The 22,786-nt window shown below is 36.2% G+C and overlaps 1 protein-coding gene across 3 annotated transcripts; it reads left to right on the forward strand.

Moving 5' to 3' along the window:
• The first annotated feature begins 4,093 nt into the window (after positions 1-4,093).
• On the forward strand, positions 4,094-20,852 carry LOC139149307 (uncharacterized). 3 transcript variants are annotated; one of them, XM_070721007.1, is made up of 7 exons: positions 4,397-4,648; positions 6,052-6,199; positions 8,956-9,141; positions 13,735-13,767; positions 14,392-14,497; positions 18,705-18,781; positions 19,178-20,852. In XM_070721007.1, exons 1-7 carry the CDS (start codon positions 4,568-4,570, stop codon positions 19,666-19,668), a joined length of 1,122 nt encoding a protein of 373 aa, XP_070577108.1. In that variant the 5' UTR covers positions 4,397-4,567; the 3' UTR covers positions 19,669-20,852. The 3 variants fall into 3 exon arrangements, with proteins under 3 accessions (XP_070577110.1, XP_070577108.1, XP_070577109.1); XM_070721008.1 differs by lacking the exon at positions 8,956-9,141; XM_070721009.1 differs by lacking the exons at positions 8,956-9,141; positions 13,735-13,767 and having other exon boundaries at positions 4,094-4,648.
• Positions 20,853-22,786: the final 1,934 nt, after the last annotated feature.

Below are 22,786 nucleotides of genomic sequence, written 5' to 3' on the forward strand. Positions count from 1 at the left end.
GAGAGAGAGAGAGAGAGAGAGAGGGGGGGGGTAATACAAATCATATTTAAATAAGAAGTACATAGGCCGGTAAGTTCATCCGCTTGTTTGAAGATAGGTTCAAATTTTGTTTTATGTCGATATCACTACATGCTCCAAAGCAATCAGTTAACCAATAGTGGACGATTTCACGGTAATTAAGCCTTCCATAATTCTGGTACGGTACATTTCCATAAAATACTCTATTTGGTAAATATTATGTTACATGAATATTACATGTGAGTTGGTATACATTTATACTGGGATAAAAAGTAGTGGGAAACGAAAAATAACGGATGCATAGTATTCTATCACAGATACCTACAGTTGAGTTGAGACTGAAAAAGTGATAAAATACATTGAGGACAGAGTATCAATACAAGAACTAGACTGGTAAGTATGTATTATAGGGAAATCGTAAAATGACAGATAAATAAAATCTATCTGTCTGTCTGTCTTTCTGTCTGTATGAATCTATTCTATCTACCTATCTATCTATCTATCTATCTATCTATCTATCTATCTATCTATCTATCTCTATCTATCTATCTATCTATCTATCTATCTATCTGGTATACTATGTATGTATGTATGTATGTATGTATGTATGTATGTATGTATGTATGTATGTATGTATGTATGTATGTATGTATGTATGTATGTATGTATGTATGTATGTATGTATGTATGTATGTATGTATGTATGTATGTATGTATGTATGTATGTATGTATGTATGTATGTATGTATGTATGTATGTATGTATGTATGTATGTATGTATGTACGTACGTACGCATGTATGTATGCATGCATGCATGCATATATGCATGTATGTATGTATGTATGTATGTATGTATGTATGTATGTATGTATGTATGTATGTATGTATGTATGTATGTATGTATGTATGTATGTATGTATGTATGCATGCATGTATGTATGTATGTATGTATGTATGTATCTTTCTATCTATCTCTATCTATATGATATAAAATGTGAGTATGGAAGAACGCTACTTACTGTATGCATTGGCTTGGAATAGGCCAAACCCGGAATTCGAATCGACCACGGTACAAACAAAGCCATGTGCGCAAACGCGCACAGACGTACGTGTATTTCCATACACGTTCAGAACACATGTGGGTTTGTTTGTACCGGCATCACGTGATTATTTGGGCGTACTGAGTATGTAGAACGGCGTACGCATCGCGTCCTTTTTATTCGGAGTAGAACCATTCTCTTAGAACCTCCATGAAAAGAGTTTTGCGGGTGGGTTTGGATGTGGTTTGGTGTGGATAATAACTGTATTCAGAAGACAGAACCTACATCAATTATTACAAAGTTTTACCAATGAAAGCGTTAATTCCTAGGCACGTACAGGTTTCTTAACTTAACGATGTAAGAACTATAATTGTGAGAAGGTACAAGGTAGCTGGGGCATTGATCGGTTAGCCATCATTGATTAACATTCTTTTGCCAATCTGATTGGCTATGGCTTTTTCAGTCATTTTTGCTCTGTTTGTACAGTACTGCCATACCTATATTCTGAAAATATGCTGAAGTGCCTAGTGTCAACATTGTCGTTACAGCGTGTACACTTCTTACGTCTGATGTTATGATTGAAAACTTGATCCTAGTCCAGACAAGAACTTATTTTAAGACAATAATATTGCATATTTATTTATAAGACAATAATATTGCATTCAGAAAACAATGCCATGTTTGGAAAGTTAATATTTTGTATTTAAATATATCTCAGGGAGAGGAGAAAGAAAGTGTACACGTTTTCTACAAAACAATGAAAATTATATCAAAGGTCACAGCTATTTCGCCATTAACAGCCACAAAGCATCCGATCAAATATCTATGTTATTTACATAATAATAAGTTTGCATATTAATGCATGATATAGAGTGCATATTAAGTACGACAGGTTATTGCCCTGACTACTATGTTTGTAACAGAAGTATCCTTATCAGTGTGTTTATAACCAGTTACACATTATTGTGTAAAACTTAATACTGTAAGACAAAAATTCCCGATTTGTAAAATTTGCCTCAACTTCTTGAATAAAGAATTTGAAAGTTTCAAATTTCCTCTGAACAAATTAAGTTTCTTGTAATTCTAAAACCTAATAATATTTAACATCAACTGGATCAGAATAATGTGCCCCCACCAGCCAAAATCTATCAACAGGACAAATTATCCAACAAAACAGTATTTTCTGCGGCAGAACTGTCATACGCTTTCTCCTGAGAGTCGTAGAGGTAACATCGCTTATCTTAATAGGCTTAAAGCATTTTCGATCAGGTAATATTGAATCCGAATTTTCTTTCCCCGCGGGACGATCGTGTCTAGGTGCAGATGGAATACCCGATGCAAGTGTCCCCCCACCCCCACCCCCACCCCCCGCGGCACTCACCCCTATTTTGCACATGAAGGAAATTCGGCGAAAGGAAAATTACAAATCGTCGTCAGTTTCATGTGTAAGTGCATGCACCTAGCCATTTTTATTTACTCCAAATACTAATTAGTATCTTACTATGACGTGAAAAATCCGAAATAGACTTAAATCAGTGTAAATGCAGTCAACAGTGACCACGCTATGTCAGTGAGGTATGTCACTGAATACTAATTTATGTAGACTTTTTATGCAAATGACAACTTCTAATATGGCTGATCGATCGGACTGTAGGCCCGCTATACAATTCACTTGGTTCCGTGTTTATTTATGAAGGGAAAGTTGTATCGGCGCTCTGACCCGTTGACCTTATGAGGTGTGTTCAGTGTTTCGGCACGCAAAGCTTTGGCCGGCGGGGATGGATACATTTTATACGCATTATTCTACCGTTATGTAATAAACCGTACTTCTCTTCGCTAGTCGGCCTTCGTACGACTACTGGAGTTGTAAAACTGTGAGAAAAAAGTCGCAAACAGCTTAGTTTATAATTTGAAATACTAATTCATGCCTGAATACAAATGAATGCAAGGAAAATCATGATAGACGAAATTTTGTTCAATGTTGTTTCATTGATATCGGAAATATACTGATGTATCCAGAAATACAAGTTTACAAATATAGTGTGAATAAATTTTGCTACTTGAATATGTAGGGGTGCCTAGATTTAAATATTTGATAAAAATTATTTGTTGCTTGGTATGCTTTTCGCAAAACTGGTGCTGAATAAAAGAATGAATTAAGGTGTGGAAGTATTAATATGATTTCTAACCATATTTATATGAGCTCCACCCAGTACCAATGACCATAGACAAATTAGACACTTGAGATACCATGGGGAACAAAAATTTCATTTGATCAGTTATTCTTTTTCATTTTTAAACAGCTAATTATAGCTTAACGAGGAAGGGAATCGAGAGAAAATTCCAAAATCCCCAACTAGATTAGAAACAAAATACACAACAATCATTAATGGCTTAGTCATGTCACGGTCTCCAAGCTAATTCTGTTTTGGGAATAATATGCAAATTTGTAGTCAACTTGCTTTATATTTCAGGGGGATATAACCATTTAGTGAGATATCTTGCTGATAATAATGACTCGCGAACTGACTTTACAATTTACAAAGAGAACTGAAAGTATCTGAAGTAGGCCTATTTGCATTTTCTATTTGGATATCTATGTTGGCAACGAATTTCATCATGTCAAGGCACTTCAGCAATTTTAGCTCTGACGCTTCGCTAGACTCAATCATTTTGGTGGCGCACAAAGCTCTTACACAACCATGACAACATATTAGGCCTAAATTGGGAACTATTTCATTCATTCAGCAGGGTTCTGCGAAGCATCTTGTTATTGATATTGATTAAATCTAAAATTGTAATTGTTTGCTAAATGTGCGTTCTGCTGCGTCCAGTTTACTTCAAGCAAGAACATAAATATCCACGTATTTTTCTGAGTGACTGCTTGACGATGCACTTTACCTTATGACTGGGGCTGGGACTCGATCGCTCATCAAAGCTCCTGCGATCCTGCATATGGATCAGCGTTCCAGCGCCGCTTGACAGACTGTGATATGGACGTAAGAAATATAATGTCGCCCTCTTCGACAGAAGACTGGTAGATGACGTCATACAACCTTTGACCGTCATATTTTTACTTCCTCATTCGTCGAATCTTCTACGTTGTCGTCTTGGCCGCGGGATTTAATCAAAATTCGGCTCAAAATACCGCTAACGAGTGACTACTCCCGAAGTTTATCTTTTTGAGCCAAACAAAACCGTCGCCGGGTAGCCAGGAGAAAGGAAGCTCGGCTATCGTTGTTGTGTGGTGCCGTTATTACACACATTGTTTATTGTACCTTCGGCCTTCCTTTGTGATTGAAAAATATGATGAGTCTCCGGAAGGAGGTATCGTTGACGGCAATGCCCACTACGTATTCGGTTATTTCCGAATAAGTGATATGTGATAGACCTCTATATTTGTCACAGATCAGGAAGTGTCATACATGTCATATGGTAGTTGACCAGTTATTGTGTAGTACTTCGACTCTCCTTTTCGTTTCCGTGTGAGCTCTCTTTGAACTTTAGCATGCACAGGAACATTGGAACTATACAATACGGGAATATGGAGAAACAGCTGAACATAGACAGTTTTATTTACATTTTACTGGTAAGTACAGAAATTGTAAAATTCTAAATGTCATACATACCAACTGTCGTAAAATCCAGAGATCTGGACAGTACTTCCAGAAGAACCACGGTAATACCGGATACAGTATGGCAGTACAAAACACTTGTCAGTCTGAATATTTGTCGCTATGCCAACTCATTAGTCTGTTTAGCATGGACTAATCGATGTGCAAAATGAAGCTGTTTTTCGTCTTTCCCATGCTACTGCAGATCTAATAGAGCATCATCGAAAAGTTGAAGCATCCACCCCTGGAATATAATATGTTATTTTTTATGTTGCCATGGCAGCAGACATTACAGAATTTACGTCGTTTTAAACCAGTTTTCTGTATAAGATAAAATATGTATGTGCCAATGTGCCCAAAAATGTCAGCAAAACAAATTATATTTACGCAGTTGCTATGGTGATAGGATAGATTCTGACAGTTGGCTTGGCACCATAGATATATTGAACTAGTCTTGCCCACTGTCTATGCTTGCACTTTACACAGTGCTGTTATGCGTATGTGTAATTATATGTTTAACTAACAGAAAGACAGAAACAGGATATGCAGTTTTCATTGTTATAATGAAGTCTCATTTTGTATTTAGTGTGATCAATTATGACACATTATCAGCCTCAGCTGATAATATGTCATAATTGACAATTCATAAGTGACAATATCACTCAGTTTGTGTATAAAAATATAATAATGATACAATGTACAGTTAAATTTACAGACAAATTCCATGAAAATCACCAATGGGAATCGCAACGAGCCTTACTTAGTGTTACACTTACAGGAAATCCTATGGTCCTACGATAATGACGTAGATGATCATACATGGTCCTTGGACCAGGCAATGATTATCCTGACTCATACATTGTGTGAACTTACTCTTTCTCAACTAATTATGACCATGAACAAATTGACAATTCCAAATGAGTATACACATTCAGTGGCAGCATTGTAGGACAACAAGTTAAGGAATTCCTATAGCGTATCCATAACCCTCTTCCAAGGTGATCTCAAACCCTGTATTCCTGCAGGAATTTTACCACTGTTGATCATACAACATTTGTGCATTTGGTATTTCAGTGCCAATTTATTTCTAAAGTTTCAATAATTTAATATGATTTTAAGCTCAATTGGAAAAAAAATGAAAAAAGAAAATCAAGAATAGCAACATTTCTCAAGACATCAAACTTACTACTGGTGTATGTCTCCAAGGGCAAACAAAATATTCTATTTGAAGTTTCCAAGTAGCTTCATCAAGGGCAAACTGTTTCTCACATCTGCAAGGACTTGAGTTTTTTTCTTCATCCACAGTACTTGTAACTCAGTCCATGGTGTGATGACAGTTTAAAATCGTGTAAATTTTTTTCCTTCTCTGTTTTTGTAGTTTTCTGCCATAATGACTCTGTCTGGAGTTTACTCAGAAGAATATTGCCATGGAAGAAGTGTCATAGTTAACCTTACTTGTTCAGAGTGTCCACCAGATTTTCCTCTTCCTCCTCCCGTTCCACCAGATGTACCGGTACCTCCGTCAGGTAATGTCTCTCTTACTGTCTTTTTGTCCATGACAAATTCCTGTTTTAAGTTTCGTATTTTAATTTTGTTACTTTCTTTGTTGTCAAAATTTCAGTTCTTATGTAATGTAGTCTGAAATTAAAAAATAAGCTGTTCTGATGGACTATGCAGTTGATTATGTCATCTTTGAGTGTTTCAATCAAGATGTCCTGTACCAGCTTCTGCAACAACAAAATACAATTAACTGTTTGAGTGCTATGCTTTTTCCAACCAAAATTTTAGTACAATTTTTTTACCAATTTTTCTGTAATTTTTTTTGATAATTTTGGACCAAGTGGACCTCACATGTTATTGGCTAAAGCTTTTTATCAAAATTTTGGCTGAATTCTGAAGAAATTGACCGGGGTATATCTTATAAAGGCAACAAAAATTGACTTTGGCGGTCAAGAGCAAAGCATGATGTCTCTCGAGATTACAACCTTGATCCTAAAGGCTAATCTAGTTAACATTTGACTGTATGTATATGCATATCTCTCGGCTCTGAGGTTTGACAGCCCTGTTACCAAGAGCATTTCCTAAACCAAGATAACTATATCTTATTTGCAAGCAGCTTTAAATACACAATTACAAACTATTTTTCCCTCTAACAATTAAAGGTTATCGTGGATTTCCCTATAAAAAGGATTTTATAAGGCATGCAAGTGAACATGAACTTTGCCCCACTGGTTGTGATTTCTTTACTCCAGTGCCAGCAACATTTTGCCTTATGCCTGACCTTCTTATAATCAGTGCTTTTGAAATCAACAACATGATAGTTGTAGCAATTGCACAAGATGCTTTTACACATTTTGTGATTTTCATATCAATCAATCCAATGTTATAGAATCAGTACATACGGATACAATTTAAATTAGTTTAAAACTGTTGACAGTCACTTGTTAATATCGTCTTTATAACTTTTTGCAACCAATGCTCAGCCTCAGTTGTGATGTCAGTGTAACTAAGGCCATATTCTGAATATGTAGTTTATGAGCAGAGGGATTATGCAAGATAAATTCTGAATATCATAAGAGTGTCTCGCTTGACTCAGGTGAACAGGGTACGTGTAACAAATAAATATCATATCGTCTCTGAGATACCCAAACATTCCACTTATGTCAGTGCCAAAAGTACAAAGGACAACAAACTCCTCCAGTAATTACATATATACGTATTCTTAGTAAAGTATACAATCCCAATAGAAAGGTGTGCCATAATATTAGAAACCATAATTTGGCTTATATAAGTGTTTGAAACGTGACATTCTGACACAACAAATTGTTAACCCTTTGCACCCTGACCCCCTGGTGACCTCTGATGTCATACGGACATTTTTTTCCGAGCCGGGGTCAAAGGGTTAAACTCTGGGGACAACTGTAAAAGCACATTGAAGATTGTCCTTTAACCCTTTTCCTGCCAAGTCCATATTTCACCATCAGCTCAAGATGGTTAAAATTAATGAAACACAACATATTCCATATGGTGTATTTTAACATAATACTGTACATTTGAAGGCTGTTGTAAACATAAATACTGTAACCTTGATTTTTGGGACTAAAGATGCTATAGTAAACCATGCCAAGTCGGTGAAAATATGTCATGTTTTGGCTCAATACCGCTTTTTACTGACTTGGTTGATGGGGATTGATACTGTCTGGCAGGAAAAGGGTTAACTGTTTATGTCAGAATGGAAACAAATATCAGAAACAAAGGAGTAGCATATCAATGAGCCAACTTCACTGGTACTGTAGAAATGTCATTAAAATTGACATCACTTCATAACCATAATGGAAAGGTGATCAGTTCAGTTGGTATACTGCTGTCCTCTATTTGTAACCAATAAAGTATGAACAAGTGTTTCACCAAACTCTTGAACGTTGGATTCATAGTGCAATTTCTTAACTAATTGGTAATTCCAAACCAGAAATTAACCTTGCATCATTCCGACAGTTGCTTTACATGTAGTTATCAATGTATGAACTTGTTTATCCAGGGTTACTTATGTTACCTATATGGAAAGCAAATCTCATTTAAAGGATCTGTATGGATGTGCATTCCTCAATTAGGCTAGAATTTTGTAGGAATCGCTAAGTTCTGTTCTGTTCTACCGCCTATTAGACTAATTTTGAAGTTCTCAGTGTGAATTAATTTTTTTGCTGTCTTATTTTATGGATATCAAAAATTAGATTTTTTGCTCACAGAGTTAAGACAAGGATGTCAGCCATTTTGAATTTCAGATGTCAGTAAATGTATAGTTTGTCTCTCTCAATGTCAAGATTTGCACAGTAACCTCAGATTTTTATTGTTGATTATGGGAGAATGGTTAAAGTTACTTTTCTAGACCCTGGAGATTTACTCTTGATTATGAGAGAATGGTTTAAACATTTCTACAGGAAAGTTTCAGTAAAAGTTTATTTTTCAGTTTATAGATGCGTATAGTATATATGTTGCTTGTTGACTCAATTCCAACTTAACCCAAGCTGGCTGCCTTTCAGTGTGCCTTCTAACAAACTTGTCTTTCTAAAAACTTTGCTGCAATTTGGCAAATTGTGGAAAATTCGTCACAATTGCGTCACAGGCAATGTGTTTGTCAATATGTCACGGCAGGTCATATCGGCTTAGAGGGCACACTGCTGCCTTTATTTGCGTTTCTGATAAACAATTTATTAATCTAGTTTTGAAGTATTTGAGCGCTTGCTGTCAACCTTACCACATATTTCCATTTGCGTTTCTGTAGTGAATGGCACTTTACCACCCACAGTGCAGGTGTCTGTTCATGCTACCTCCATCCCATTGGCTATGACAGCCACCGCTAACGCTACCATTGAACCAATAAAATCCAGTAGCTTTTCGTCATCTGCCACAGCCACCTTACCTAATCCGACTCAACCGTTTTCTACGACGCAAGAACCGATTGGTCCAGGTGGTATAAAATGCGGAATTTTGTAAATGCTCCATTGACCTATGCAATGTGGGTGAACGTATGCATAACACTTTGACTTCATGGTGAATGTTTACCATCAGTTTGTCTGTACCAGATTGTCATCTCTCTGGACCAGACATTCTGTGTTTTCTTGATATTGCAACTTCTAGATTTGAAATTAGCTGAAAAAGATGAATTACCTGATGTTTGGCCAATGCAATTAAAGGGAAAAAAGGAATGAAGCAAAAGTTGGCTAGCACCCAATCGATTTGCCCAGTGCTGTGAATGGAAAGTTTCTCTCACTAATGGCACGATTTGATGATCTTAGAAAGATCTTTAATTACTCAAAACTTTGTGATGAGACAATGGATAATTAAAATCTTCAAGATGTATTCCTCAGCCTGTGCATGCGCAAAACATTGCAGCACAGCTCACATACAGTTCAGTTGTAGGAAAAGAATCAGAAGTGAAAATATCAATGTGGCGTTCATAAAATTCCATCTTTAACTCTCATCCCTGAAGTCACGAATAAAGTGTATGTACACCCACATTTGATTATCTCATTGATTTTCAACCATGTAAATGATGTGTAATTGTTATGTAAATGAATGTAAATATATGATAATAAATACATCTATCTGTAATAAAACGTAAAATTAATCAATCTCGGTAACATGGTCTGTGTTATAATTGAGAAACACATTAAAATTAAAGGGTCATTAATGTATCATTTTATCGTAAAATTGAACTCTTGGGCAAATCATGGTGGGGGGACACATTTCTGTGAATTGTCAACATGTAGTACTTATCAACTATTTTTCATACATTAGAATTTCAATTCTGAGCCACAAGAGCAAACAGATGGTATACTGTAATTTTGAAACTTTAAAATATACATGTATGTAGTCATTCACATGTTTGGCTTTCATATCTCCCTAGAGTTCAGTTTTACAAATTGATTATCATAAAAATTGATAAACTCTCTTTAATTTTCCTGTAAACTGTAACTGCACATCTTATCTTACCATGAGAGCAATGCCCTTTGACCTAGCTGACATTCATCATCTCTTTAGACTGTTTGTCTGTTATGAGTAAATGGTATCATCACTATGGCTACCATAAGATGTTGTCATGGTAACATTCAACAGTAAATAGTGGATGTACATGTATTTAGTCTCATTACATTGTCTGTTGTTTATGATGTTTCTGTGTATCAAATGCATCCATGTTTATTTCCTGAATCTGTAGTTTGAATTTAGTTTTACCATGAACAGATGATGAAATGATAAAAATAAAGCAGTTTAAATTGTGCTGTAGGGCTGGATGGAAATTTTGCAACCTGTTATGATGATTTGTGGAAAATTCAGCAAAGAAGACAGTATTGACAATTTGAAATCAATGTTGTAACAGCAGATATCAAGCATTATTTGCACCAATGGAACAGTGAAAATTATTTTGATGATTTATCATGGTTATTCTCATCCAATTCCTATCTTCAATTCTTTTTGTACATGTTATTAATTATATTTATATCCTAAGACTAAACTAATTCCGTTGCTTTCCTTTGCTGGCCATTGTTTTGCCCTCAAGGCAGACATATGTTGGATTAAAGCCAAGAACCTTTTGTTTTGCTACTTAGACATAAATCATTTTGTGATGACAGAAGGTTGAGATGTACATTGTTACTCGTATCTAGGCTGATGTATTTCACTCAATAGTGCAACTTTTTTATGCATTTTATGACGGATTTAAATGTACATGTACCCCTGATATAAATCCATGATTGAATTTAGGACAAGGCTAGCGTGCTTGCACCAATAAAGCCTATTTGTATTTAAACAAAGTCAAACAAGTCATATATTCAAGAACAAGACCATGAATTCATGTATCTCAGTCCAGTCATATATGATGAAGGATTGTTTCCTCATATCTAGACATAGACAGGTGTAAAAACACTTATAAGTCTGCAAACTGCAGATTGATAAACTGTAGTCTCTGATTACTAACTGATCTTACAATCTCTCATTACACATTTTTTTACATGTCCACAGTAATTTTGTTTGCTATCAAAGAACTACCGTTTACTTGTTTTGTCTGAAATCCACACATTTCTGAGTTGTCCTGTCCATCAAATCCCCCCTTATTCTCTCATTCTCCTAATTCTCTAAGATCAGATTACCTGTACTATCCAAAGCTTAATGTAAAACAGTATGGGGTAGTTACACAGCCTGTCATAAAATTCATAGATTTTTATGCCCATTTTACCTTTCAAATGTTTGAGGTGTCATTAGTCAGTGTAGGAATTTGTGACACGTTGGTTTGCAGGTGACCTTCATCAGTTCCCTGCCTTCCCAAAATACCCTAGTGATAATTATGACTTATACTCTATACCTGGTGTACCTCACCTCAGAAAACCAAAAATTGACAATTGTTTCAACCTTTCCATCAGGCTGGTAAATGTAAATTTTCACTTGCGTATCCAAAAGTGTACCTGGGCATGGACACAGTCAATTATTTCATACCCTGTTTTGGTCATGAACAGTCAAATCAGATTTACCAATACAGCATCAAAATTCATCGTAGCAGTAAAATACCATTCAGGAGCATGCATTGAATGTCTTTATAGTCAATTAATCCTGATACAGACCCAGATCTGTGGTTTTGCTGTACTGTGACTTAACTTCCATGACCCTTAAGCTCTTTTCTTTAAGGTTATTGAAGAGAAATCTGTGCTAGAGTCATGTACCGTGTCTGGAGTTGAAACGTAGAACTCCTTTGAGTGAACTCCTATTGTGTTAGGCTGACAATAGTCCCTAGTCCCTTCTTGACCTAAAATACTGACATACCTTCTGTTGAAAGTGCTGTAAAATTGGTACAAATTATTTGCTTTTCACTGATCAGCAAGAGCTGAAGGCAAGCTGGTGAATGCCTGAGTGCATGGTCGAAGTTTTGTCTGCATCGACTCATAACTTCTCACTTTTATGCAACCATCAATGTAAAACCCCATTCCCTGACCGTAGGCTTTCACTTAGGTGATTTGGAAATCAGTCTTGTGAGTTTGCCCCACTTCCTTGGAATATTACAAGGATATTAGAGAACTTTCTCACCTACATGGGGACACTAATAAGACTTTCCCACAATCCTCTACACACAGCTACAATGGAATAAAATTTATCTGTAAAAATACCCTCCTTTTTGACTTCTTTCAACAAAGATATCACAATTTGTAACTTAAGATACAAACACATGCAATTTGGAAAAGTAATAAATGTAGTTGCTATGATAAATTCAACTATTTGTGCACACTCTGAGGCTTACAACCAAGTCAGATTGTAGCCAAATCTTGTTTTATGAAACTCTGTCACTTTTCCTTTTGGTGGAAGTGTAACATTTGAACTAATCTTTAAAATTTGTTTTATAATTCTGACTCGTGTTTTTTTCTCAGGGTTGCACTTCTTCTAAGAACCAAGGGAATCTGATTGTCTTTTCTTTTTTCTATTTTGTGTTAATTTTAGAGAAAGTAGCCCATTAAAGCTCCAATAGCTGTAACTGTTGATGTGTTTTCTGCCATTTTTGTTCTGGTTTTGAAATACACCTGTCCTTGTTTCATCCATAAACTCAAAGTCATGCAGAGTGCCAAGTGTTGAGTTCATCAACACTGTCTGTGTTGGTACATGGTCAATACTGTCGTTACGTTTATGATTGAGGTCTCAGACCAGAATCCATTCATCAACAATGATATAGCATTCTGTGCATAATGTGTTGCATTTTCAATGCTATTACTTTAACAAGAAGGTTTTTTCCTGGAACAAAATAATGGAAACATAAAATATGTTACAGCAATTGTACCTTGAGGGCAACATCTGTTTTGCCTGAGTGACTCTTTTCTGTTGCTAATTTCTTATATTGTGTTTTGTTTCTATGACCTGTCATTGCACCATCCATAATCAAGATGTTGCTATGGAAACATTCATGTGACTTAATTATATATTATGTTTGTGGCAAGTCGCTGAAAATACATGCAGGATTGTACTGTTTAATTTGAATAGCAGTATGGAACAGGAATTTGCAAAGCGCTTTTACTTAACAGCATTCCTTTGATGTCATGAAGTTTATGTATTCACGGTCTGTGCACATTCAAATGTAATCTGTAATGTGTAAAGAGAGCAGTTGTGTTTTACACGAGTAAGAATAACAGACTCCATGCCGATGACCCTGTGACCTCATTTCAGAGCAGTTCATTTGAATACCCAATTTCCCATCATGCAAGAGCTTCACATCAATATCAATACGTGTATACTGACACAAAAGACAATCGCCACTTTGCTTGGTCTTGTGTTTCTTACCTTGCACATCTCTGCTCAGACATTTTATCAATATACATGTATGCTGAAACAATTATTCCTTGCCGAAGACATCCACAAACGCAACTTGAAATTTTGATTTTTTTTATTTTTGTTGACACTGTCTTTACTCTGCTCCAACATTTCACCCATGTTTTGCGTTACAAGTGACATGCTCACCATTGGCTTGGACTCACTCTCCTGCATGCAATTTGTGTTTTCTCTTCTTACATGCTGTGCAAACCCGCAGGCAACGCCACCGATGTCAGCAAGCCGTCGCCAGGTCAGCTTCCCCTCGCTTCCTTTCCTTGCATGCAGTGTGGATGCAGTAACATCACACAAATTTCCATCTTTTGATATCTTTCACATTCAAAGCCAAAGTGTACTTTGGCAGCAATCCAGAAATTATGTTTTCAAGCACAGAACCTTGAAGGTTTCTTGACTGATAGAAAACAATACCTATGGAAAACATGGTTTTTTGGTTCGGATTTCATCTTCAGATAACAATAATTACTGCTGTAGTTGTTCCAAAATAGATTGTACAGTTCATGTGGCTCTTTCTTTACAATAGTAATCGTACTACCATACATGTATTCCAGAGATGTCTCACAAGGAACCGTAGAATTTGACAACATCTTTTTCTTCCAAATTTTCAATATTTCTCTATTACACTAGTAATTTAAAAAAAGAACTATCTAATCATATTTTATGCCGTAATAATCTCTGACCTCTATGATCATTGGTTGATGTGATTGTAAATTCCCTGTGTGTATGAACTATAAAGTTGCATTGAAATCGTTATGGTAACAGAAATTCTCTACAGTACAAGAATGCACAAGTATGCAAGGAATACTGGTACTTGTTTTAAAATTATAATTTAAATTCAGTGTTACTTTTTTCTTTGCAGGTGGATGTGATACTACGTGCATAGCACTGGCAACCACAGGAAGCATAATAGTAGTGTTAATCATCATATTTATTATTCTTTTCTATGCCTATAAAAAGAAAAAGTGGTAAGTAACTGCAATTATAAAAAAAAAAATAATTTTTTTAGTTTTTGTCGGCTTTAAAAACTCAAAATGTATTAATTTGCATAGAGACAGACTCAAGTTGTTGCTTTAGGTGTGAGACACTGTCCACCTTACCCTCTGGTGCCTTGTTCCGATGACCACCGAAATTTCAAGAGTTCAGTATCACTGTCCACAATACCAGAACACTTGACTGATGTATGGTACTGTGGTGGCAAGTTTGATATACTGCTAGTTTCAACATATATTCAGGGGAGCACATAAAAAATGAGAGAGTTCACCATAAACAATACAGCTAATATATGGAACCATAAATGCTGCAAAACTTATCAAAAGTAGGAGTCCATTATGCTTAAAAGCCTGAACTTTGAGTTGAATTATCAACAAATACATATGATTTGGATATTCCCTCCATTAGACAGTGGATAGAAAGATACACATTCTGTAAGCAACATGCACTGTTTAGTTGTACAGTTAATCGATGTGAATTGCCCTACAAAGGAAACACCATTAGTCTCCTTCAGTTTGTTTCATTCAAAATCAAGCAATACAGCTGTTTTGTCAATATTCAAATTTTGTATTTTGTTTGCAAAAGAAAATGTGATTTTCTCAAAGAGATAACATATCATATTGATGGTGCAAATACTGCGATCTGATTGGTGGAGATGTGAAAATAAATGAGCTATATTCGCGGCATAGCATGGTTGGAACAGCCATGAGGGCAGCAACAAAGAACTTTCTTTCTTCTCCACCCTGAACTGTGTAGAAATACCACGTATTGGCCATGCCAACATGACCCATTGCATACAATAAACAATGTTATCATTTACGAATGAATTCTAGTGCAGACCAAATTCCATCGTTAACAACAACACCAGACATTGTACAGGTTTTGTTGACAAGCTGAACCTGGGGCATTTTGACATAATATTGTGAATGGAATAAAAACCATACTTACAAAGATACAAAAAAATACATCAAAAATTACAGCAAGAACTGAGCATTAACCACTGAAATCTTGTGTGGAAATGTTGGGTTACTATAAATAGTGGCAGAACATGTAGCATTTAATAATTTGTCTGAACTATAGTTGCTGAGTATAAAACTATGTTAGTAGATATATATGTGTGCCTCAGTCAACTGTAGACTGTGAATTCTCATTGTAAATATTTTAATATGTCTAGATTCTGAAACTCACTTTAATCAAATTGTGATCAGATAAAATTTGTTTGTTGTGGGAAGGGTCAGATTGGCAGTACTGTTACAAGAAGACTACATTGAAAATCCAATAAATTCAAGTTGTATATCAATGATTTATGTCACAAATATATATTTGCCCTTTGATATCTTTTGTAAGTTGGGTCCAAGCCCAATTTCTAAAACCATTTCAGAGATATAATGTGGAAACTATGTCATATATAAAGATCCATACGACACAAATCTGGCATATTATGGCTTTGAAAGACAGTCTACATTCTATACTTAATAATATCATAAAATCAAAGGTATATGTTTCAAATACATGTGTTAGATCTGTTTCCCACAATGTCAAGTCAAGACTGATTATTTATGAAATGGATGGTGTACATAGGAGGTACACTGTAATTAGTCCCCACGGACACCGTCCGGGGGGACTTATAGGTTTGGTCATGTCCGTGCGTCCGTCCGTCCGTCCGTCCGTCCGTCCGTTCACGCAGATATCTCAGAGACGCCTGGAGCGATTTCGTTCAAACTTGGTACAAGGATAGTAACCTACCTCATACAGATGCACGTCGATTTGTTTCACAATGCGATCAAATTTGGCCGTGTTAGAGGACTTTTTAGTTTTCACCTCCATTGACTCCCATGTATAAGGCAGTCCATAGACTCCCATGTATAAGGCAGTCCATAGACTTCCATGTATAAGGCAGTCCATAGACTCCCATGTATAAGGCAGTCCATAGACACCCATGTATAAGGCAGTCCATAGACTCCCATGTATAAGGCCAAGAAAAATAAAAATTTGTTTCTCATCGTATTCATATTGCAAAAAGGATGCAGTGACACAGTTTTTAGTGCCCATAGATAAAGTCCAGGGGGCTTATAGATTGGGTCATGTCCGTCCGTGAGTCAATCCGTTCACACAGATGTCTCAGACACTTTGACAAAATGTCACGTGACCTTGGTGACCTTTGACCTTGAATATACATATTTGTCCGTAACTCAGTAACCACAAGTGCTAAACCTTTCGTATATGGTATGATAGGACACCCTATGACACCACATATTGTACCTCACATTAATTATTCACCTATCTAATTTTGAGCAAGCCAATAGACAAGGAGGTCTGATTTTTGGTATATATGGATAACTTAGCACTACAATTTTTTGACAAAGTGTCATGTGACCTTGGTGACCTTTGACCTCAAATATACATATTTGTCCATAACTCAGTAACCACAAGTGCTACACCCTTCATATTTGGTATGATGGGACACCTTATGACGCCACATATTGTACCTCATTAATTATGTGCATATCTAATTTTGAGTGAGCCAATAGAGCCAGAGGTCTGATTTTTGGTATGTAGGGATAACTTAGCAATACAATTTTTTACATGTCACGTGACCTCAATGACCTTTGACCTCAAATATACATATTTGTGCAATAACTCAGTAACCACAAGTGCTACACTCTTCATATTTGGTATGATGGGATATGACGCCACATATTGTACCTCATTAATTATGCACCTATCTAATTTTGAGCGAGCCAATAGAGCTAGAGGTCTGATTTTTGGTATATAGGGATAACTTAGCAATACAATTTTTTTGACAAAATGTCACGTGACTTTGGTGACCTTTGACCTCAAATATACATATTTGTGCATAACTCAGTAACCACAAGTGCTACACCCTTCATATTTGGTATGATGGGACACCTTATTACGCCACATATTGTACCTCATTAATTATGTGCATATCTAATTTTGAGCGAGCCAATAGAGCTAGAGGTCTGATTTTTGGTATATAGGGATAACTTAGCAATACAATTTTTTTGACAAAATGTCACGTTACCTTGGTGACCTTTGACCTCAAATATACATATTTGTCCATAACCCAGTAACCACAAATGCTACATCCTTCATAGTTGGTATGATGGGACACCTTATGACGCCACATATTGTACCTCATTAATTATGCACATATCTAATTTTGAGCGAGCCAATAGACCTAGAGGTATGATTTTTGGTATTTAGGGATAGACTAAAGGATAGACATTGTTTGACAAAATGTCATGTGACCTCGATAACCTTTTACCTAAAATACACGATTATGTCAATAAATAAGTAACACAAGTGCTATGTCCTTTATATTTAGTAGGATGGGAGACCTTATGACAACACATGCTTTACCTCATTAATTATGTACATATATAATTGTGGGCAAGCCAATAGAGCTTGAGGTCTGAATTTTGGCATATATGGTTTGATTAGCAATACAATTTTTTTTTCAAAATGTCACGTGACCTTGATGACCTTTGACCTTGATTATGCATATATATATGCATAACTCAGTAACCACAAGTTCTTTACGCTTCAATTTCGATAGGATAATAGACCTTAAGATGTAACATGTTGTACCTCATTTATTATGCGCATATGTATTTCTTGGCTGGCCAATACAGCTAGAGGTCTGATCTTTTTTCCCGATTTAGAACCATAACTCAGACATGCCTCTTGTTTCAAATTGGGAACAATGACATAGTCCTATGTGCCCATTCATCTGAACATATACACTCCAGTGATACTTGTTAATGACCACATTTCCCTGCCCCATCAAGACTAATACTCCTATTACAAGTGGGGACTATGTCATTGTCAATGACTTGTTTTATTATGTTTCAAAGCAGGGACCATGGAGACACTCCACGTCAGGACTATTGACCCTTTGAGAGCTGTAATTTTTCCCTACAAAATTTTACTGCAACATTTTACCACTTTTTTTGCTGTTTTCACCGTGTCTATAAGCCCAGACAAAATCAATTGTGCTATTGTACATAACATTAATGATATTGCACCATCAATGCACGGTATGTGTTTTTGACACAGAGGAAGTTGAAGTTCCATCACAATTAATGCTGGAGTGATCACTGTGAGTAAAATACTAGAAATCGAATGACCTCTGACCTCTCATTTTATCTATGTCCACAGGTGTTTCAAAAAGAAAGAACCAGAAAAAGGAGCAAAGGTTATTTATCCCAATCCTTCAGCAGCAACAGCGGAAAGTGGTACGTTCTTTATTTTAATCCTAGAACAGTGAGTCCCTCCAAGCTGTATTGGTTGCATAATCATAGCTCACTTTTGACACCATTCTTGTCAGCAAATATTATTTCTGGTTGATTCAGTTTGTCAGGTGCATAGCACTCAGTCCACATGTCAGATCACCTCTAAGCAAAGTCCATTGGCCAAAATTGTACAAGCTGTAGGTGACAGGCTAGTCATAACAGCCAAATATGAAATTGGGGCCAGATTTGAAAGTTAGTAATGATATGTTATAAACTCTAAAATCATCATCTTTATGTATCTAAAATTGCTCACAAACCACTGATCCCAATCAGCTTTTTTCATTGAATGTCACTTCAAATGCCTTGATGTGATTTGTCACTTTACATTTGATGTCATAGGCCTTGGCAGTGTTCCGAAGAGTGCCACCAACGGTGACAGTCCAACTCACAAGACAAGTCCCTCCAAGTCGGTGACTGAGAGTCCAAGAACACAAGAACATCACCAAAAGAGACGCAGACATAAATCTCCCCAGAGTCCTACACATTCCAATAGAGTGAGTCCTCAAAGGGAAAATCCTCTGAGCAAAAGCACTGACCCACTGGTTGATCCAGATGCCAAATATGTGTACCCTGGAACCCCTCCGGAGCAAGCTGACGGCGCCATGGTCGACCAGGAAAGTCCCAAGAAAAAGAAGAAAAAGAAGAAGAAACAGAAGAAGAAGAGTGATGAGGTAGAATTGACTCAACCAAATCTGAAGAACATGACGACATCATCACACCAAGCAAATGAATTACCTCCGGTTAATGTTCCTACTCTGTCGCCTATGCCAAATCCATCAAAACCAAGACCATTACCCTTGCCTCCACTCGGTTCTAACGCTCACACGTAGACAAGTCTAGAACTCATTCTGAAGTAATGCAAAATAAATGTATTTTTATTGTTTCCCTATCATCAAGTGCACATAATGTCTTAGTTTCAGTTTTTATTCCCTCCGTTGTTTTTATCGTCAGCTTCACCGTCCATATACTAGTCAGACTTAATGGTGGAAGTCGGCATCCATGCTTTATATGTACTATACCTTCTGAGTCTTCTTTGTCAGACTTGTCATCAAAACTTCAAACCCTTCTTTTTGGATATGCAGGAGAAATATCTGATAATATACAGACTAATGTTGTAATATATTGTATATTAAGTAGAATTGTGTACAGTTTAGTCTACTCTCAGTACATTTTACATTCAACCTATATTGGACCTACATCATCTCAAATATCAAGCATTTTTGAAGAAAAGGGGCTTTTTATCATAACTGACAAAATGCCTTCAATTTACGCAATTTTTTTCCCAAGAAGCTGAATAAAGGCAGTGGATATCAGGGACCAAACATTTTTGGTTTCTAAGAGGTTCATAGTGGAGATAATTTATGAGCAAAGATGTAAAACAAAGCATCACCAATTTTGTACACAACTCATCCCTGATATTGAATTTAAAAAGTGGTTGCATTCCAAGAAGATTTGAATTATTTTATTACACTGAGATGTATTACAACTCCGATATCTACAAATCTTTGGGCTATGATGTGCAGGGATGTGAATTTGAACATTAGAAAGCCACTTTTTGAGTACCTGACATTACATAACTGGTCTACGTATGCATGCACTTTGATCTATCAGTAGCAAGAACCTATCAGTCCTCTGCAGTGAGGTCATAAAAAGGGTGAAGAAGAGAAAGAAGACTAACAGTGGAAGCTTTTTGTACTCAAAGAAAGGCCATTTTGATACGTAAGACTTTCGCCTGTACTACAGTATTACCTGTAAATTGTAGATTGTTTCAATCTATGTTGGACTGCTAACAAGTGAAATTAATGGAAGTTTATTTCACACTTTATTTACAGTATCATTTTGACGTATATTTTTTAAGTCCAAGATGGTTTGTCAGGGAGAGATTTCTTTACCAAGGCCATTATTTCACTGATTTCATGTATGTAATGTCATCAATTTCATGAATGGCAAATAGGAAAGGAAATCCTCAAGAAATGCCCGTCCAAATTTAACTGCTATAGATTTCTTTCGCCCCCACAAAAAGATATTTTGCAAAATTTTGTATTAGAGTACTCAATGGAGAATTGACTCATTTTGATGTACATGCTTGAGTGAAAGACGACAGTGAGGGTTTTTCAAATTCATGACATTCATTGTAGTTGCGTTTTACCAATTGCACTTGTTATCCAGCTTCCTGTGCACTGTAAATTTCCAGCTACGGTGTTCACAAGTGGTGAAAGCGCCCTCACTGCACCTAATTAGTTACATTTTTTAGGGATGTTGCCATGGGCACTGTTTGTTTATAGGTTGATATGTCACATAAAAAGTATCACAACAATGGTAGTTTAGATACAGTGTCTCGGTTCACAGCTTTTAATGCTGACTCCATGTATTCATACCATGGAGAAATGATTGATTTTATGCCGTTAGTTGATTGTTATTCAGGATAATAGTCTGTATTGAGACATGTTTTGAATAACGTAAAGGGGGTTAAGGTACGATGATAACTCAGTTTATATGAGCAAACCTGCTTTCTGAACCGTAGAAATTTGCATACTTGTCAAGACAAGACATTGTTCAAATGCTTATTTTTGGACTCTAACGATCAAAAGATAGTACCAAGCAGAAATGTGTTTAGGAGGTGTGGGGGTCAAAATTCTAGCAAATCTAATTATTTGTAGATTTATGTATAAGTCTTGATTTCTTGACGTTGTTTTAATATTCCCCTTTTCTCGGTCAGCTCCACAGTGAGAGATGTAGGGCTTATCAGATAGGCTGATTGTCAGTTACAGTCTGTGAAATTCTTGTTTAGCTGTCGCTACCTATTGAAAAAAATTCCAAGACTGATAAAACATTTACATCTGTTTCAGAAGTGCAGTCATATTTTTAAAGTTTATCTTCCATTTGCAGTAGTGTTACTTAAACTAAGGTATACAGTCACCTGTAATCTAAATACGCCCACATATGGTCAAAGGGGCGTTCCTTGGTATTCAAAATGCCCATGTGATGGCGCTGTTTTTAAAAAGCGGCCACCCGCTTAAAATCTGTGATTGGTTAGATTTTCTCTTTCCATGGTAACTGTGGCAAAATTGGAACGGGTGACAGTATACTTAAACTAAGGCAAAGTCTGAAGCATATTTTAGTTTATTTTTATTTTGAATGTGAGAACGGCAAAAAATAATTTTAGCCCAATGAAGCTCTACATATACATGAAACTATATACTGATATAAATCAAGTGTGTAATAAATTTTCTGTTTAGCAAAGGTAAAACTTATTATAAATCATCAAAAGTCCACAGAGTATTTGATGTAATGACTTGTTAATGTTTAACTCACTGAAAATAGCAGTGAAGCTTTGTCTGAATTGGAAATCAGGCATTCTCATTTCAATGAGGTTGAATCATCCTCTCACACTGGGGTGCATAGAACAACGCAGTGTTTCTATGGTTTTCATATCAGAAGTTGTATTTTTGAGGCTGGTATTTGTAGATTTATTCTCATTCTCCACAGGAGTACATGTATAATTTTGTGTCGGGTATTGTCAAACAAATTTTATCAATTCATGAGAAATTTCTGAAAGTGCCAACAGAGAATAATTTTTTTAAAAACTGCAGCATTCATTGTTCAATACTGATTACAGCGCTTGTCATTTGAATTTGGAGTTTCAATGAGTTTGGTACACATGGATTTCTTGCCTGTAACCAGTGTTTTTGTTAAGGCTGGTACCAGTAAATGTTACCAGGGTTCCCCTTGGTACATCAATACAATCAAATAGAGGGACAGGAGAAATGTTACCGGGGTTCCCAAATCATTTACCAATGTTCCAGAACCTTAGCAAAAACACTGGTAATGTACATGTTGTTTTTACTCTGACAAACAAAATTAGTGGATGTGAAGACTGCCGAATCATGCCACATGTTTCAAAATAGAAACACTGTAGCAGAGCTTTTACCTCTCGCAGAAGTGACA

This window comes from Ptychodera flava, chromosome 14, assembly GCF_041260155.1.
Source record: "Ptychodera flava strain L36383 chromosome 14, AS_Pfla_20210202, whole genome shotgun sequence".
NCBI classification, from domain to species: domain Eukaryota; kingdom Metazoa; phylum Hemichordata; class Enteropneusta; family Ptychoderidae; genus Ptychodera; species Ptychodera flava.

Bases quoted from the DNA above. Each gene is read 5' to 3' on its own strand.
- LOC139149307 (XM_070721007.1), top strand. From the start codon at position 4,568: ATGCACAGGAACATTGGAACTATACAATACGGGAATATGGAGAAACAG. The intron at 9,142-13,734 runs GTGGTATAAAAT...GCAAACCCGCAG, and splicing joins GCAAGAACCGATTGGTCCAG to GCAACGCCACCGATGTCAGC. The intron at 18,782-19,177 runs GTACGTTCTTTA...TTGATGTCATAG, and splicing joins AGCAGCAACAGCGGAAAGTG to GCCTTGGCAGTGTTCCGAAG.